General features: G+C 41.6%; 1 protein-coding gene across 1 annotated transcript; it reads right to left on the bottom strand.

The window, feature by feature from the left end:
• Positions 1-2,302: 2,302 nt before the first annotated feature.
• On the bottom strand, positions 2,303-20,305 carry LOC124146000 (pleiotropic regulator 1-like). Its single transcript, XM_046516009.2, has 15 exons — positions 20,176-20,305; positions 19,671-19,777; positions 19,350-19,480; positions 19,127-19,174; positions 18,545-18,629; positions 17,847-17,931; positions 16,591-16,683; positions 15,895-15,987; positions 15,427-15,576; positions 13,543-13,644; positions 12,678-12,770; positions 10,994-11,112; positions 8,911-9,050; positions 7,006-7,199; positions 2,303-2,973 (listed from the first exon to the last, which is right to left on the bottom strand). Exons 1-15 carry the CDS (start codon positions 20,182-20,184, stop codon positions 2,914-2,916), a joined length of 1,509 nt encoding a protein of 502 aa, XP_046371965.1. The 5' UTR covers positions 20,185-20,305; the 3' UTR covers positions 2,303-2,913.
• Between the last annotated feature and the right edge of the window lie 789 nt (positions 20,306-21,094).

Here is a 21,094-nt window from a genome sequence, read left to right as displayed (position 1 = left end):
TTAAGCTGAAACACCGCGATATAACTGGAATAATGTTAAAAGCGGCGTTAAACCCAACTCACTCCTTTAATTTCCTTATGGAAATCACTTTCTTTTTCGCCTCGAAAACTAGCACACGTCCATCAATAACCCCATATCATGGGTTGCAGCGTGCAAAACAATGACACGATTAGCTTTACCTGTCTGGTCCAGACTCGATTATTTACAGACCGCCGTCATATAGCTGGAATATTGCTGAGTGCGGCGTAAAACAACCAACCAACCAACCTTCACCTGATGGTACTATGAGTGATTTTTGTCCATCTGCCGATAGCCACATGTAGTCAGTGGAATGATTCATCAAGGTAAATTATCTGGACGCCCTGACTGTGATAGTTATGAATGGTTCGGGGATAATGTGACCTCATAGACAGGATGGAATATTTTCCCCTGAAAACTGCTCGGTTATCGCCACGCGCAGTGTATCGAAATCCCATCTCGTGGTGAGCAAGAGTTAGTACAGTCCTGGAAACATTAACAGTATCTTTAATTTCCTCCCTAATTCTACAACAAGTCAGGTTACCTTCTGCTCATAAAGCTTGTACACTATGCGCCTGATCACATACCGTATTTATCATACCGTAGACTTGATTGTATGAAAAAAAAAACCATAGCTTAGGCGGTTCGGTAATTCACCCTAATTCACTCTAAATTAACTAATGGTTTCCCTCTATCTCTCTTAAGTGTAAAGAACTTGTATACATTTCCCAATACAGACTCCATATCGTGTGCAATGGTTATGGCTATGCAAGTGTAATGTAACATGCATCATGGGAGCAGTGTCGACAAAACAAACGCAGTGTCATTTTGTCATTTTAGAAGATGCACATCTAGAATTTTCTCAAAATGATTTTTGTGTGTGGATTAGATGTTTTATGAAGACTACATTATCATCATAATAACGGCGTCACGTGCGCATAGTTCTATAGTCCATTTCAGACTGCCATCATTGGACTCAGAATAAATGTGAACTTCCTGTTTTCGTTCGAATTTGACGCCTGTACACTTGTCGATAGGACTCCCTGTGACTGAAATACTTCAAACCACTGGTAGGTCGATCGGTAGTTACTCGATATTTAAATAACAACCTGAGTGAAAATTTATATCCTTTTTTAACAGGCAAGATGCATTTTTCTAGCATTTCCGACAGTACTTAAGGTATTGTCTTCACATCCAGATTAATTTGGTCAAATGCGCGTGAAACATAAGGGCTACAAGCTAGAAGGATTTCGTTTCCTATTTTTACCTTATTAAAGGATTTTCCAAATATTTCTCTAAAGGTAGCGTCTACAATAGACGAAGTGGACACTGCGAATTAACCTACTTATGTGTTAATTATTTTAGTCGTTGTATAAAGTAGTGGTGCAGGCTGCAGTATATGGATAGCTATGGATACCCAAAAGCATGTCATGTGTTGAAATCACAGAATGAAAACGGCAGCCACAACTGGGTAACGCATGTTCGTATACTGCTATTAGAAACTGTATGTACGTGTTTTGGGGATGGATGGATGGATGGATGGATGGATAGATTCAGAACTGGCATGCTAAAATTATCTCTTTATCATTTCAAAACCATTATTCTACATGCAAGCCTGTACTCGAACCAGAGAAATATATCAATGAGTTATGACCAAATAAAGATCTTATCCGCATATCATTTAAATTCCGATGTCTGAGCCATAGGTTGGGTTATACAACACTTATGGTACAATGACAAAGTCAATACTTATTTACTGATGTGCAATAAATGTAATCATTATATACCTGAAGATGAATACCATTTCCTTTTAGTTTGTCAATTTTATATGGAAAACAAAGCTCTACATCCCAAGCTTCTATTACACATATCCATCATGTGCAAAATTTAATCAACTAGTAGCAACAAAAATGTTAAGCTTATTACAAATGTTGCTATATATTTGAAAAGAAATATGCCCGTCATGGTAACCAGTGATGTCACAATGGTCTGCAAAGCATTGTGATGTAATTTCAATGCAGCGATATCTACAGTGTAGATATTGCTTGATCTAATCCAGGCATATCTCCTGTGGGAGCCAGTTTTGGATGATAAATGCTTATAACAATCTACGGTTATAACAAACTAAAATTAGTGGTCCCTTTAAGTTTGTTATAACGGTACTTTACTGTATTAAAAATGAAATACATGTGTATTTGTAATAAATGACTTGCTGGAGTGTTTTTAATGTTGATGTCTATATTATATACATAAATAAATGTGTAAAAGAAAACTTGAGGTATTCTACAAATAAATCCTTTTATTCACTTGTTCTGAATCAACACCTTATTTCTGGAATCTGGGTGACACAGAGTTTATGCATCACCGTTAACATCAAATGTGGCAATGGACACTACAAATAGATTTATTTAAGAAATAACCTTTAAACAGTCTGGGAACTATTCAACTCATTCTGCTTCCCATAACTTTTCAGTTACCAATGTTTACATACATTTCAATACCAAAGTTGGAAAGTAATTCTTCAATCCTACCATGACATTATTCCTACAAACACCTCATTGTCTTTGCCAGGATCATGCTCTTCATATATACAAGAATAAGAATGAAAATGGAAATGTTTAAAACAAGCTGCACTCTCTTGGATGATATCAGAACTTCATATTAATCCTAAGAATCATTGATTTATTTTTGAAACATCAGGTCATTCAGAATTCTCCTCAACAATGTTTGTTAAAAAATGATGCTTTTATGGCCAGTAGTGTCTCCCTGCTTCTCACATACACCACAATGGCGACTGTTGTCTTTATGCCGTCACACAATGGAGCAGTGTTGGACAGGCTGTCTGTGTACAGATGCAGGATGGTGGTTATATACACATGCTGATGGGGGAAGGGTTCAGTATCTCTTCTTCTTGAGAATGTCCGGACGCCAGTTGATAGGATGGGACTCCTCTGTCTGAAACACAAGTAAAGTAAGTTGTTGAACAATGGTATCAGTTCCAAGGGAGTTCCGAGTTAGAATAGATCCCCAGGAACCTATGCTGGTCATAAGTGGCAATTTAATTAATTGGGAGGTCAGGATCAGTGACTTGGTGGATTGTGTATCTTTGTACCCCAGTCATGGAGCATTGCCCATGATGTCAATCACTCGATTGTCTGGTCCAGATTTGATTATTCACAGGCAGCCATCATAAAGCTTGAATACGAGGGTCAGGAAGGGGGCGGTACTAGAGGGGGAGGAGGGTGTGGAGGGGCAGGAAGAGGACTGACACAGATGCTACACAGAGGAGGGTGTGGTGGGACAGGAAGAGGACTGACATAGATGCTTCACTGAGGAGGGTGTGGAGGATTCCTAAACAATCGCAAAATTACCGTGGGTATAGACCATACGCTATCGGACCAGTGTCCCCTAGAAAATGGCACTCCCCAGGGCAGCATTCTCAGCCCAACCCTCTTCAATATAATGATAAATGATCTATTCGAGGGCTTATCCCCTAAACTAAACACTTCAAAATTCGCGGATGATGGAGCCCTATGGATCCGCACTAAAAGCATTAAAATGGCAGAAAACTTAATCCAAAAATCTCTAAATAAAATACAACAATGGGCAGACAAATGGGGCTTCTCCCTTAACTCAGATAAAACAACAGGAGTAGTATTCAAACATAAAAACATGAAACCTGCCTACCCAATCCTCCAGCTAAACAACCAAACAATCAAATTCCAAAAACAAACCAAATTCTTAGGACTTATTTTCGATCAACACCTCACCTGGGAGGCTCACGTCCAAAACCTAAAAACTAGATGCAGCAAAGACCTTAACACATTAAGATGTCTCACCGGCTCTAACTGGGGAGCATCCAAAGATACCCTCCTCTCACTATATACAACACTAATTAGATCAAAACTAGACTACGGCTGCGCCATATACAATACCCTAAACCACTCTCTATCTAAAAAACTTGACTCAATCCAATACCAAGCCCTTAAACTAATTACACGCACCCAACATGGCACCTCCTACACCTCACTTCAGGCCCTTACAGGAGAAATGCCACTAAATCTACGCAGGGAACATCTAAGCCTTAATTTCTGGGCCGCGTCCCAAACAAACCCTCTCATCCAAAACCTAATTAACCAAAACATTAGCCCAAGAAACCAAGCTCTAGCTCGCAAACACCCCTTACTCACCCCAATATCCCAAAGAATAACTAACTACCTTAATGAACACCAAACTCAAAATCTTAAACAAAACTGCAAAAAATCAAATATCTACACCCCTAAACTCAAAATACCCCAAATAGACACAACGCTAACTAACCAAATAAATAAACAAACCGACCCAAACATAGCTAAAACAACCACACTTTCATACATACACGAAAATTGGCCAAATTGGTGTCACATATACACTGACGGATCTTCAGACCCGATCTCCAAACACACAGGTTTCGGAGTCCATACCACACAACCAGTTATATCCACACAATCTTACCGACTCCCGAACAACCAATCTATATTCACGGCCGAACTTATGGGCATGGCCTCAGCCCTGCATAACCAACAATCAAAAAACCACAAAAAAAAACTAATTCTCACTGACTCGCTTAATGGACTACAAGCCCTTCAAAACAAAAATACCAAAAAACGACCTAAATTAATAAACCAAATACTTAAAAGCTCCAACGACCTAACAAAAGCAGGCAAACAAATAACCTTCTTGTGGATCCCCGCCCACGTAGGAATTTACGGCAACGAAAGCGCCAATAAAGCAGCTAAATTATCTCTCAAAATACCAGAAATAAGCCTAAACCTACCCATCTCAAAATCAGAAATTAAAAGTGTAAACAAACAAAAAATAACCCAAAAATGGCATAATCAATATCAAAACTCAAATAGCCAAATCAAAAAAGTGCTCAGAAAACCACTAGCCAAACCTAAAATCCTTCACCCCTCTAAAAAAATTGACAGATTAATTACAAAACTCCAAACAGGACACACGAACCTAAATAACCACCTAAAACAACTTAAAAGACACACCACAGGCAACTGCCCCCACTGCAAACAACCCGAAACCACAGAACACGCACTCATCCACTGCACCCACTACCAAACACACAGAACCACACTACAAACCAACCTCAATCTAAATAAGGTTCCTACTCTAGATGAAATACTAAACCCTCAAAATAAACTAGAAAACTTCAAGGCCCTAGGCGTATTCCTAATCAAAACAGGCCTAATTAAGCGCATCTAAAAACTAATTAATCTACCAACCCAAAATCCAATAAACATACAAATACCCACCTCACCCAGCTCCCTTAGTTCCCTCCTCCATCCACCTCGGCATTTATTCCAAATTTTAAAATTTCAAAAATCGATATAAGCAACCCCTAAAATCCCCCTCTTGTGTTGCACACACCACTTTCACCCTCCTCGGAATACACTAAATGGTCTGGCCAGGCCCGTGTGCGAAATACGCTGCAGTCGGAAAGCGCACGTTAAATCTTCTATATCAGTCAGTCAGTCAGTGTGGAGGGGGAGGAAGAGGACTGACACAGATGCTACATGGAGGAGGGTGTGGTGGGTGTGGTGGGACAGGAAGAGGACTGACACAGATGCTTCACTGAGGAGGGTGTGGAGGGGGAGGAAGAGGACTGACACAGATGCTACATGGAGGAAGTTGTTGAGGGTATGGTGGGACAGGAAGAGGACTGACACAGATGCTACATGGAGGAGGGTGTGGAGGGGCAGGAAGAGGACTGACACAGATGCTACATGGAGGAGGGCGAGGAGGGGCAGGAAGAGGACTGACACAGATGCTACATGGAGGAGGGCGAGGAGGGGCAGGAAGAGGACTGATACAGATGCTACATGGAGGAGGGCGAGGAGGGGCAGGAAGAGGACTGACACAGATGCTACATGGAGGGGGAGGAAGAGGACTGATACAGATGCTACATGGTGGAGGGGCAGGAAGAGGACGGACACAGATGCTACATGGAGGAGGGTGTGGAGGGGCAGGAAGAGGACTGATACAGATGCTACGTGGAGGGGGAGGAAGAGGACTGATACAGATGCTACATGGAGGAGGGTGTGGAGGGGCAGGAAGAGGACTGACACAGATGCTACATGGAGGAGGGTGTGGATGGGCAGGAAGAGGACTGACACAGATGCTACATGGAGGAGGGTGTTGAGGGGGAGGAAGAGGACTGACACAGATGCTACATGGAGGAGGGTGTGGAGGGTGAGGAAGAGGACTGATACAGATGTTACATGGAGGAGGGGGAGGAAGAGGACTGACACAAATGCTACATGGAGGAGGGTGTGGAGGGGGAGGAAGAAGACTGACACAAATGCTACATGGAGGAGGGTGTGGAGGGGGAGGAAGAAGACTGACACAAATGCTACATGGGGGAGGGTGTGGAGGGGCAGGAAGAGGACTGATACAGATGCTACATGGAGGAGGGTGTGGAGGGGCAGGAAGAGGACTGATACAGATGCTACATGGAGGAGGGTGTGGAGGGGGAGGAAGAGGACTGATACAGATGCTACATGGAGGAGGGTGCGGAGGGGCAGGAAGAGGATTGACACAGATGCTACATGGAGGAGGGTGCGGAGGGGCAGGAAGAGGATTGACACAGATGCTACATGGAGGAGGGTGCGGAGGGGCAGGAAGAGGACTGACACAGATGCTACATGGAGGAGGGTGCGGAGGGGCAGGAAGAGGATTGACACAGATGCTACATGGAGGAGGGTGCGGAGGGGCAGGAAGAGGACTGACACAGATGCTACATGGAGGAGGGTGCGGAGGGGCAGGAAGAGGACTGATACAGATGCTACATGGAGGAGGGTGCGGAGGGGCAGGAAGAGGATTGACACAGATGCTACATGGAGGAGGGTGTGGAGGGGGAGGAAGAGGACTGACACAGATGCTACATGGAGGAGGGTGTTGAGGGGCAGGATGAGGACTGATACAGATGCTACATACCGCTGAGTCATCCTCCTTGTAGATCTTAATGGTCTTGTCAGCCTCTGCAGTGATGAGCCGTGTTCCGCTGTTGTCAAACTGGACTGCAAATATGCCGGCCTCAGAGTCGATGGAGCCAGGTTGTACGGCAGCCTGAAGACGCTGGAAGTTGTAGCCAGTCCGCCAGTCCCAGAAGTGCATTGTACCATTGTCAGCTGAAACACACAGTACACTCATGTGGACAGGAGAAACGCATTTATACAAATAAATAAATTGAAAATAGAACCAAAAATAGGAGACTGAAAGAGGGCTAGAGATTATAGGGCTAGTTGCCTCAAACAGTTTGGGCACAGATTATGCTAAAGGTACAGAGTGCTAATTAATAATAGCGAATCAGAGTATTCCACTTATATATAAATGTATCCTGACACAACAGGTAATGACTGCCCGCCCATCCATCCCCTCAAAGACTTTTGTCAACGCTTCCTTTGCTTGCTCATATCAGTGCAGGACTTGGGTGCAGGCGCCTGCAGCTACGTCCTCTGCAGATCTTTCTCCAGCTTGATTGGAGAGCTCTACCTCCAGTGGTGGACCCCCGAGTCGAACATCTACGTAGAGGTTTCTTTGATCGACGTCGATCCAACTCATCGTCTCTTCGTGGATGCATCGAACGAGGGGTGGGGGCCCATCTCAGGAACCTCTGGGCTTCCTGACTGGACCGCCCCGTTTCTCACTTGGCACATCAACAGCCTAGAGTTTCAGGCAGCTCTGTTTACCATTCAAACATTCAGATCTTCGTCTCATGATGGACAATATCACAGTCGCTCATTTGATCAGCTGGGATCCACTTCCTCCCCTAGTCTCCTGGATCTCACATTTGCATTCTGCAGTCTCACTGACAATATCCCGTTGGAGGCAAGAGCCCGTCACAATCCGGACGTCTCCAACATTCTCGCCGACTCTCTCTCTCTCTCTCTCTCGCCCCAGTCAATGGCAGCTGAACCCAGAAGCTTTTCAGACGATTTGCCAGCGTTTCGGCCACCCACACATCAACTTGTTTGACACATGCTACACCCAGCATTTTCCAACATTCATATCATTGATACCAAAAGATCTGGCTTGGGATCACGACGCTCTCATGATCGTATATATGTACGCATTTCCAATATCTGCCTGTTGAGGACGTGGACAGGCACCATCAGCTGGGTCGTCTCGTCTTCGCCCAACAACTCATCGCACCTCCACGTCACCATTGACAAGAGGGGACCAAAGCGACTGCCATCAAGGACGCCTATACAAGGACTCCTGCATGTTTTCTCCTTCTTTCTACAGAATGATTGCCCTAACTCCGAGGGTGCTACGTATCGTGAGGGCAACTACAGTTCCTGATCTTTTGAGTACCTCCAGTTCAACAATGTTTTAGACCCAGCCTTGTATGTAATCAGGCACAGTGGATGTATAAGGTGAATAGTGAGGTTGAACACACCCATTGGTTGAACACACCAAGTGGCATTCTTGTCACGTCGAAGCTCTGGACCGACCACCAAATCGCAAAAGGGAATTGATCCAACCTGCCGTCTTACTGTGTTATAATTGCATACTGTTGTGGAGGGATAAGTTCAAAAATAATTTCAACTGATTAAAGTTAATAAAATAACTCAACGAATATGTTTCTTTGTTTTTAACGCCACACTCAGCAATATTCAAGCTACATGCCAGCGGTCTGTAAACAATCGAGGCTGGACCAGACAATCCAGTGACTGACATCATGAGCTTCAATCCACACAAATGGGATATGATGATATGCAATCAACACAGTCACCAAGCCTGACCGACTCTTACAACAAGTATAGGTAGCCGGGGACCTACATTCTTGCTGTTTCTTAACATTAACTCATTCACACATGTGTGGATATTATTACAAACCTGCTGAAACGAGGATGTTGTCCGAGTTGACTGCCAGACTGTTCACAATGGCATTGTGTCCGGACAGATTCTGTATGAAGTTACCGTCAGGGAACTTCCACTGCTTGATGTTGTCCGGGGATGCTGATGCGAAGGTGTACCTGCAGGCAGTTCAACACGTTCAAGGCATGTCCATCGTGAGCTTCATCAAAACAAGTGCTCCATATCTCATGCAAATCACCCATGGGAAGTGAGTTGGCCATTGTTGTCAAGATTGAACACATTCAGTTTCACATTATTTAAACGTAACGGCATTAACCATGTTAACTACAGTGAGTGAGTGAGTATGGATTTACGCTGCTTTTAGCAATATTCCAGCAATATCACGGCAGGGGACACCAGAAATGAGTTTCACATGTTGTGCCCATGTGGGGAATCGAACCTGGGTCTTCAGCATGATGAGCGAACGCTTGGGATGCCATTGTTCATGCGCATACCGGACGCGCATGTAATGGCGAGTATTTGTAATGCGGTTACGTCCCTTTGACTCACGGCTAATTGAACTTCCGCCAAAATGTCTGCCGCCAACAAAATGCCATCAACTAAAGGGCTTTTCACAAAAAGGAATGTAGAGGATAAGAAACAGAAGAGTAAAGTAAGGGTATCGCGTTTCTTCAAAGAAAAGAGCGAAGGGAGAGGAGACAGTGTGATTGAGACATAGAGAATTTTTTATGGAAGACGTATTGTCAAGTTGGCAACACTATTTTGGGTATTTTGCATAAGAACTCATAGAAATGTAAATTTGGGCAAGGGTTACCTCCCCTGATTCATTATTTTAGGAGTATGCTGTGTTGATTGAAAATAATTTGAATATCCTCTGGTAACATGTTGTTTTTATTTTATAAAATTTTTTTACAATGAATAAACATTAGAAATAAGCCAGTTTGAAAAATATCTTGATTTTGTAAAATGCTTTTTTGACTGATGAATCAATTATTGTGGAAAATGTGCTTTTTTTAAAGTCAAATGATGTGTGAAATTAAAAATGTCTTGACTTGAATTTTCATTTTTCTGTTTTGTGTCATATCAATACTGTAATATGTCTATTTAAAACACTCATTTAATAATCCAACTTTAAAATGACCATTTTATTGGCAAAATGATTTTATCATCCGGTGCCTCTAGATGGCGGCACTTATTCAAAAAATGCCACGGTGACTTGTTTTTTTTGTTGCGTAATTTGATTTAGGACATATTTTCCTACAAAATGATACCAAATATACCCATTTCTTTAATTTTTTGTTTTTTGTATGCAACCTCTTTAACCACTGCCCCTATGTTAACAACAGATGTGTCCATCATCTCCCCATGGACCAGGTGTATCAACATAAATATACCTGCTGTGGGGCAATATTTACAGGGCCTATTCCTTTACAGTCCAAAACAGCAGTTACTTGGGTTTCACAGAAGCTGTATTTAGTGACTACTTGTCACAACCAGGAACAGGAAAATCAAGACAATTGCACTTGTGAACAAATACATAAAGTACTAGTCCATGTTTATCAGAGCTTATCCATTTTTTCTGGCTAAAGGGATTTAAATTGGACTTCAAAATAAGTGTCCTTGTTGTCAAAATGGAAAAAAAAAAATTCCTTTTTTTACAGTGGTATTTTAACATTGTGGTGTAACACTGCATTCAATACAACAGTGTAACATGTAGCCTCTTCCTTTTTGTTTGGTTCCGTTGTCAGTGGAATACAAGTCATGTTGACCAAGCCATCCCATTAGTTATAACTATAGTTACCGGTACATGAAACAGGAACTTTGTCATTCCCAATTGCGAATGTTTACTGACAATTGCTGCAGACATGGGGTCAAATATCGGTCTCTTAGCAGGTCTAGATAAATCCATGGATTAGAATACATTTCTGAAGCTGTCATATTAACTAATGCTGATAACATTCAGTAAGTAAACACCAATGTCACAAAATAGTTTGAAGGAAGATAGTATTGATGGGACAAGATGACAGGGTGTTTTAATGAAGGGTTTACACTGCTGTTTGTATATGTCTCGGCTTGTGTGGGTGATATCAACACAACTCACTGTGTAGGATGCAGGGCCAGTCCCCTCACACTCTTCTTGTGGTTGGTGAGAGTGACCTTGGTGCGCCCAGCCGCCAAGTCCCACAGTCTCACCGTACAGTCATGGCTGCCTGTCACCACCTGGGACAACACAGAGAAAATGTTAGGCTAAAAGAAATAATAGTCTTGGTCCTAAGGCACCGCCTGCTTCATCATAAAGTCCGCCACACGTTTCATTTTTAATTACATTTAAATCTTTAAATATTCTGCCTCTTGGACACATGACCCCGGCAGTGAAATGCTACAATACTAAGAACAACATGATTTCGCTGAAATTATTGTAAATGAAAATTGGGTTACATACAAGCTTAAACAAAAACAAAACAAAACACTGCCCTCCCTCACTATATTTTCAAAAGCCATTGCCTGAGAACCAGTTCTTTATTTTTTTAAGCCTTCAACTAGGACTTTCATCATTAATATTACTATATAATTATTTAAAGCATTTATACAGAGTCTCATTTCCAACTTGGATATGTGCTCAGAGTATTACTACCCCGGTCAATGGATCAGTTTGTACCCGATTTTCATTCTCAGCTTCCTGGGGATCATACAACCCAAATTGCCCATGAAATTTTAAATCAACAGTCACCCTACCATCTAATCCTACCAGGTACATATTCCATGCTGGGTGAACACAGGCATATGTTGAACAAAGGCACTTGCCTAGGAGAAACAACATTGCTACATGTGCTTCAGTGCGGGGCAGGACCACAGCCCTTGATGGTTGGTTGGTTTGTTGTTTAACGCCGCACTAAGCAATATTCCAGCTATATGACGGCGGTCTGTAAATAATCGAGTCTGGACCAGACAATCCAGTGATTAATATCATGAGCATCAATCCACGTAATTGGGATCGATGACATGCATCAACCAAGTCAGGTCATAGGGTGCATATTTTTACTGTACTGTCAGAGAGACAAACCAATTCCAATTGTATTTGAATATAAGAAGAGCTAGCCTCTATTCATAGTAAATATGGCACTCCATTGACTTAGAACGAACTTGTAGTTTTTCATATTTTATATTTGATTTTACATGGATCCCGTTAGTCGCCTTTTATGACAAGCATAGTCGCCTTTTACGGCAAGCATGGGTTGCTGAAGATCTATTCTACCATGGATCTTCACAGGTCTGTAGCCCTTGAAACTTGCAGGAGTCAAGCTTTATGCACACAATCACTTTCTATCTACTCTCTGTGATAAATGTTGCTTAACTTCACCTGATCCTGGACCATGTGCCACCACAACACTGACTGTATTGATTATGTTGTCATGGTTTTACGTTATTGTCATGTTTTGTCATGGATTGTAAACTATCATGATTACTATACACAATATGATGATGATGATGATGATGATGATGACATTTATATTGTGCTATATTCCACATCACAGAGGACATGCTCTAAGCGTATACATGAATAATCAGAAAGTCAGTAGCATTGAAAGAGGTAAGTTTTCAATCCAGATTTAAAAGCAGAAATAGGGGGCACTTTTCAGGGTATACAACCAGGCTGCTTGTGTGCCACTGCAGTAATACTTAAACATAGTATCTATAAAACTCTCAGCTATTCTAAAGAAGCCCTGACTCAACAGCTGCTTCACCTTCCAATAGCCCTATCAGTGTTGTGTGTGCTGACTGACCTGGGGCTCTGCTGCCTGGCACTTGACGACGGCGACGGTGTTCTGGTGGCCCACCAAGGTGTGCACACAGGCCTTGGTCCGCATGTCCCACACCTGACAACACACACACACACTCAGTGGTCATCTACAGGGGTAATCCAAATTAAGAATTGTCATCTGATATTGTTTCTGAAATATCGTTATCAAGTTTTGGCTAATTTCTTCAATGCATGTATCTACAATGTAACCATGGTATCTTTCCTGGACAGTGCCATCCCTAAACTCTCTAATATCTAAAATGTAACCATGGCAACCTAACCGGACAGTGCCATCCCCAGACTCTCTTGTATCTTCAATGTAACCATGGTAACCTACCTGTACATTGCCATGCCTAGGTTCTCAAATATCTACAATGTAACCATGATCATTCCTGTACAGTGCCATCCTTAAACTCTCTTATATCTAAAATGTAACCATGGTAACCTAACCGGACAGGGCCATCCCCAAACTGTCTTGTATCTACAATGTAACCATGGAAACCTACCCAGACAGTGCCATCCCTTGGTTCTCTAATAACTACGATGTAACCATGGTAACCTACCCAGACAGTGCCATCCCTTGGTTCACTAATATCTACAATGTAACCATGGTAACCTACCTAAACAGTGCCATACCCTGGTTCACTAACATCTACAATGTAACCATGGTAACCTACCCAGACAGCGCAAACCCTTGATTCACTAACATCTACAATGTAACCATGGTAACCTACCCAGACAGCGCCATCCCTTGATTCACTAATATCTACAATGTAACCATGGTAACCTACCCAGACAGCGCCATCCCTTGGTTCACTAATATCTTCAATGTAACCATGGTAACCTACCCGGACAGTGCCGTCCCTGCCGCAGGAACACAGGATGTCGATGGTGGGGTGAATGTCCAGTGAGTGGACCGCACTCAGATGACCGTGATAGTGGCGGATAGCCTGAGAAATAAACAAACAGTCCTCCACATACAGTTTCAGCTGCAGGAAATTACCTTCCGGGGCAAGTAAAGAGTCACCTGAAGCCACAGCAGCTTCAGCTTCCCGAGGCAAGTGAGTTAACTGACTATAAAAGTCCAGTTTCCACCTTGCCGAACAAGGTTGGAATTCCTGGGCTCAATCGTAGTGCCACCAGTGGCTATTACGAGCTATGTCCCTTCTATGCCTCTCCTATGGACCAATCAGATTCCACCTCTCGTATCACTTGCATTTGCTTCAAACAAAACGGCGGTGCCCAGTCAAGACGATCTGATCGATAATCAAGATCTATATATTGTGATAAAATGAGTCCTACATCGCGAATTGCATCAAATTGTGTAAGCACCTTGATTAAAAACATGAAAAGATTTAGAAAATATCTGTTGACAACAAGTTAGCGGTGCACGTGCTTTGCAAATCCTGCAATCGACCGAAATCTGCAAGACAATATACGAACCGGATTGCGATTTCAGAGCACGATTTTGATTGGACTATGCATAGACTCGTTAGTCCAGCCAAAATGTAACTCCATAATACCAGCCTAGTTCGGCAAGGGTGGAAACTGCTTGCTTCGGGAAGATGTAGTAGCTTGTAACAATCAATACTCAACAGAATCCCCATCTTGTTTGTTTGTTTGTTTTTTCATTGTTTAACGCCGCACTCAGCAATATTCCAGCAATATGAGGGCGGTCTGTAAATAATCTAGTCTGGACCAGACAATCCAGTGATAGACATCATGAACATCAATCCACACAATTGGAATACGATGACATGCATCTACCAAGTCAGTGAGCCTGACCACCCAATACCTTTCTGCATAAAAGTGAGTGAGTGACTTAGGTTCAATACCATTTGAACAGTATTTCAGTCATGTCACGGCGTGTCAGCTTGATGTGGGAGGAAAAACCTGAAGTGATGAAAGTCTCAGATGTTATCCACAAGCATGGATATGGTGCTGACAAACCTAGAAACATAATCAGGGCAAACCTGGATTTGTACCAAAGGTATTAGGTTTCAACTGCACCCAGAATGTGTGGGGTGCTGTAGACGACTGGGTCACCCATGCCCCTTCTGTATTAAGAAAAAAAAAGAACTATGGCTGCCTCACTATTCAAATGACGGTCTACTTGACATGGGTGAGTCTAAGGCTGCCTCACTTCACATAATGGCCTACTTGTCATGGGTGAGTCTAAGGCTGCCTCACTGTTCACATAATGGCCTACTTGCCATGGGTGAGTCTAAGGCTGCCTCCCAGTTCACATAATGGCCTACTTGACATGGGTGAGTCTAAGGCTGCCTCGCTGTTCACATAATGGCCTACTTGACATGGGTGAGTCTAAGGCTGCCTCGCTGTTCACATAATGGCCTACTTGCCATGGGTGAGTCTAAGGCTGCCTCCCAGTTCACATAATGGCCTACTTGACATGGGTGAGTCTAAGGCTGCCTCCCAGTTCACATAATGGCCTACTTGACATGGGTGAGTCTAAGGCTGCCTCCCAGTTCACATAATGGCCTACTTGACATGGGTGAATCTAAGGCTGCCTCGCTGTTCACATAATGGCCTACTTGCCATGGGTGAGTCTAAGTAAGGCTGCCCTGCTGTTCACATAATGGCCTACTTGTCATGGGTGAGTCTAAGGCTGCCTCGCTGTTCACATAATTGCCTTCTTGCCATGGGTGAGTCTAAGGCTGCCTCGCTGTTCACATAAATGTCTACTTGACATGGGTGAGTCTAAGGCTGCTTACCTTGTTGTACTCCAGGTCCCAGCACTTGACCTGTTTATCTTCACCACAGGAGAAGAGGTATGGTTGTCGCGGACTGACCGCCACACCACGGACAGAGCTGATGTGACCGGTCAGAGACAGCTTCAATGTCCCTGTTGCCAAATCCCAGATCTAAACACAACAATTGTTCATATGATATGTTTTAGTTCAAGTCCAGTGACTATTTAAAAGAAGGATGAGTGGGTGAATGGAAGGGTGAATACCAATATGTCATGGCAACTGTAGTCAGCGATATCAAAGGGACGCAACTCTAATTAGGGGATTGCTATACCTTAGATGCCTGTGCTCACATCATCTCCAAATCAAATATGAACTGTTAACTTTTTGTCAATAAACTTGTATTGACAAACAAGAATAGTTTATGAAATTCACCTTAATTGATCTTGCTGGATCAAAGGAATAATTGAGAATACAGAGTTATCTGCCCACCTTTATGACTCGGTCGCCAGCTCCGGTGACAAACCATTCATTCCCTGGCTCCACAGCAATACACCTGACCCACCCCAGGTGACCACTGATCACCTGAAACATCAACAATGATAAGTGACAACAACAACATTAATAAATCAAGTTGCTTCTTAAACTCCAAACTATGAAGCAAGGTAGTTACACAAATATCATTCAGTAGCTGAAAGACCACAGCAAAAAAAAAGGACACTGAGGACACTGTCAACTTTTAAAAAAAAAAAAAAAGTAAATTCATCTCACTATTAACACAAGCATGAAATACTCATATCCCCTACCAATATGACATGTTCGGTTGTGTGCAAGGCAAGAAATGTTGTACAGTTTACAAAATCTGCTCCGGAAATGAGCACTACAGCCATTTTTCAGTCTAAGTCAGCCGTTCCTATGGAAACTCAAAAAATTAATTTTTCAAAAATCCCAAACTGTTAAAAGGCACCAGTTCACCACAAGACCTATGTATGTGCCAAATTTGGTTAAGATAATCTCATGGTTTTTTAGTTTTACTCCAGAAAGGAAACGTAACGGACGGACAACATCCATTCCTGTACCCCCTTTCACTTCATGGCAGGGGATAATAATGCTAGATACAAAAAATTATGTGTCTAAAACCGCATATTTGATTGACTTAATTCAAAGCTATACGATAACCCTCCATACCCTGTAGAGTTTCCAAGGGGGATGCCATTGTGGTTTAGGCATTGTGGGAGCTTTCCTTGGCACCAGCATTTGTTGCTGTCCTACGCTGATGTTCTGAAACAAAGAATCACAAACATGTAGCTCTTGTAGAAAAAAGGAGCCTTTTCAAGGGTGGAAACAATTTTATTTCTTTAAGCAACACTCAGCCATCTTTGAGCCATAAGTAGCCTGTAAGGAAGCATGTCTGGACCAGACAATCTCGTGATTAATGCATTGAGCAACTATCCACACCAACAGGGCACTATGGCATGCTATCAACCAAGTCACCGAGTCTGATTCCTTATGGATGACTCTTACGACCAGCATTGCGTCATTGAACACTTGGAGGAAAGAGGAGGTGCCTCCACAAGAGGAGACAATAAACAGTCTTTGACATGTTTGCAATTGTGGAAAAACAGCTCTGTAGAAAAATGCTTGTGTATGAATATATGAGTGAGTGAATGAGGCTTTATGCTGACATAGCTGATAGATTGACCTGTTCCAACCAATCATATATTAATTAAATGGTAAGCATAAACCAATCAGAACTCATAACACATTGCTACTTTGTGTTTAATGTCAACGGAATTTGAAAACATTCCCTTTGCATCTCCCACAATTTCCATCTTCCCGAGGCAAGGGCGTTATCTGACATTAAAAGCCCAGTTTCCATCCTTGCCAAACTAGGCAGGCCATCGGTGGCTATTGTGAGTTATGTCCCTTCTACGTCCCTACTATTGACCAATCAGATTCCACCTCTCATATCGCTTGCATGTACTGTGTACAACACTCATTACTGATGCCTGAAGCACTGGGCCTGGTGCATGCAGCAAATGAAGATTGGTGTGTAAGTGTGATCAAGGTGTTACTGTTATTGTTGAGTGTGCGCGTTTTTGAGTGAGTTGGGTTTAAGGGAACTTTAAAATGTGTCCCAGCCACATTGTGTTGACAGCTTGACATGGAATGTTTACCACCTCAGTGCAAGTCACTAGCTTGAGGCATGGTGCCGGCTAAACAAGTATCAGAGTCAGGGAGAAACTGGGATTCAAACCCTGGATGATAGGAATCTGACATACATAAGGGACACAACTCTGTACAGCAAAATGTGCCTCCGTGACAGTTTAGAGAGTGTGATGTTTATGTAAGCATGGTGTTAGTGTTCTGTGTTGTGAGTTGTGATTATCCAGTAGATGTGAGCATGGTGGGTGAAAATCTTAACACAGGGAAATAAGACCTACTCTTGTAGTTGGATCCATTCTCTCTGAGAGACCAGCATTTTGCCGAATTTCATGAACACTTGCACCTGACGAAACACCTGTTTGTCTGAAAATATAAAGTTCATGAGTCAGATGGTAAACAAAAAACTACAAGTTCATGGTGACACAAGCTGAATCAAAGGCGATGCCGTGCATGGAATTGATACGCCAGGAGCTAACCAAGTTTTTGTTTGTTTGTTTTTTAACACCACACTCATCAATATTCCAGCTACATGACGACCGTCTGTAAATAATCAAGTCTGGACCCGACAAACCAGTGATTGATATCATGAGCTTCAATCCAAGAAATTGGGATACAATGACATGCATCAACCAAGTCAGCGCGCCTGACCACCCGATCCCGTTAGTCGCCTCTTACGTCTAACCAAGTACGTTGATGGCATCTGGTACCTTGACAATAGTTTTACCATCAATATTTTCTTCATTGACAAAGACTAGAAGATTAAAACAAGCGTAATGAAGAAAATATTCTCAAAAATCATGTCAAAATAATCATGATAATGACAATCCTGTATACTGAATTGTGTTTGGAGGAACCATGATAATCACTGGGGTAATTCTGACTATCACAATGTCACTTGTCATCAAAGCAGGGTGCAGAAGGCTTGAATTACAGATTGTTTAATAGCAGCATGCATGGCTAGATACGTTCTTCTTACCTTGACTGTTCGTATAGCATGACCTCCCTGCTGCCAGCACCACTGGGATCCATGTGTTGTGCCGTCCCGTCCGTCAACTGAACACCTACAACATCACCCAGCCTTAACAATTTGTTTTTTCATTACTGACTACTCCAGAGGACAAATGAAAACTTTATTTCACTCGTCCTAAGAGTTTGGGGAGTGAGTGAGTATGAATTTTTGTTTGTTAAAGGGACAATAAAACTCATATTTTCTGACAGACATTTTTTTTTATAATCATGTACAAACACTTTTAACATTTGAAAATGACTAAATATGTTTTGTTTAAGTTTCTAGTCATTCCCTTTGACATGTTTGATAATGTAATACAGCTCATCAACAATATTAACAGTGTTGAATTTTCATAAATCACCATGATCACAACCTTGCTATTGAGATGTATCAAATCATGACCCAGTGTATAGTTCAAGACCAATCAAAGACTAAACCTCAACAGCTGGGACCCACAACAGCTGCATCCCTCTGTGGAACTAAGCATCATTACTGACACACAAGTGTTGGGGTATCTCACAAAAACCAATTAGTGGATAAATCACAAACCTGGTCCATTTGGGTAAGGATGGGTTCCAAGTACTCCTGTCTCTGAATCTGAAATAACATAAGGAAATAGTATTATGTTTTAAAACAATTTTTGAAATTGGGTTCAAACTAAATCATGCTAAATTAAAGGTAGTTACTGATTATACATCTTCATCATGTCCATAATTATCTTGATCATATGGATGAGAAAGGTCAAATTCAAAGTTTGACAAACATCACTCACCATGGTAGTTACTTTCTCCATATGGTCGAATGACATCTCTGGAAATCATCGCCTTTCTTCCTCCTTCCTTTGGTAAATCTTTCACCTGACCATAATCTGCTCGCAGTTTACAAAGTTTCCAATTTTTCTCACTGAAAAACAAAATCCACAAATTAGTACATTATTATCCTGATAATATGATGATCATTGAACCATGTAAACAGTCAGAGGTACTATCATGGTCAATACTTGACCAAAAGACAGGCAAACAAAAATAAGCATATCAAATTGCAACTGATTATGGGTAAACCTGTTTTAATTTGTAACTTTAGAGAACTATACCTGTTTTCATCTTTACCAGGTGCTGTCCCTTGTTCTGACAGAAACATGTCATGTGTTCTCTTCAGTGATCTGAACACCAATGTGTGGACCGAGTGCTTCTGGACCTCCTACAACAAAAACAACAAAACATGAAGTCGGGAAGAAGGCATCTCATCAGAAGATTAAATTTAAAACCAAAGCATTTGTAAACAATGCATTGCTCCTGTTTTCTCAACTTGATTCAAGAAATACTGTATATACAAATAGATTTCCAAGTGTCATGATTTTTAAATCTTGATAGGTGACACGACAACATGCACATACCGTGTACACAATAACGAAATACTTACTATCTTATACCACGGAAGGTAGATTCTAAAATCGCATCTACGTCTTGAGGGAGTGTGAGCGAAAACTGGTGGTGTTCAACAAATCTATTCATACAGCCATATATCTCACTATCTGCTTGATAATTTGTATCAGTTTTGTGGAATTACTTATACAACACGTATACGTCGATTCTTACCTCGGTCATCTTGAAATGTATTGAAAATGCAGCGATTTAAAGAAGCCGGTCAAATCGTCGTTTTCCTCACGTTTTGTTTAGTCCACCATTCGTTTGACGACTTCCGGTTACGAAGTGCTATTAAAATGCGGAAAATACGTTTTTCTAAGAGACCTATTAATACTTTGGTAATTTGACTGCAAGCATTAAATGTGCACAATAAAACATTGTCATGCATAATTAGAACTTTCTTATTTATGAGGAAAGCATAAGTCACAGAAAAAAACAATAATAATGATATACAAAGGGAATGTTGAGAAACTATGAAGAAATACGGAGTGTTTCTCCATCATGCCGAATATTACAATATACGATTATAAATCGACAATTATGAAAAGTTATATGAAAATAATATTATGTTTGTATGGAATATTTTGGAAATGTAGTTAAGGTATGAAACTTTTATTAATAACTTTTTTATTGTTTGTAATGACATCTCATGGCTGCTACTTGCCCTTTGGGAAGTTAGTGTTTTGCTTTCCACGACATGACATTGGAAATGGATTTATTAAATCATTCATCAATTTTGTATACATTATTTCCTTCAATAAATCCTCGAAATGTTATGTGAGTCCGAGTTTACGAACCAACAATGCCCACAGCTGTACGTTAGTTTGATATTAATTGATATATGTTATGGGGATTAATTATTAATTGTGTTCGCTATATTGAACAGAGCTAAAGTTAAGCTTCAAATGATGCGTTTCCATGCATAAAGTTCATGATATCTCATTGCGATGCCGAGTCATATAGAGTAACGAAAACATACAACTCGTATAATTTCAAATTTGTCGTCACTGGAGGTTAACGGAGTCCCAATACTCATTTAAACTTTCTATATTCTTTATCTACAACGAGAGACCATATTCAACTCAACAGG

The sequence above is a fragment of the Haliotis rufescens genome, unplaced genomic scaffold (genome assembly GCF_023055435.1).
Source record: "Haliotis rufescens isolate VD_foot unplaced genomic scaffold, xgHalRufe1.0.p SCAF_7, whole genome shotgun sequence".
In the NCBI taxonomy this organism is placed as follows: Eukaryota; Metazoa; Mollusca; class Gastropoda; order Lepetellida; family Haliotidae; genus Haliotis; species Haliotis rufescens.
The sequence above is the reverse complement of the archived record's forward strand: the minus strand, read 5'-3'. Positions and strand labels throughout refer to the sequence as shown.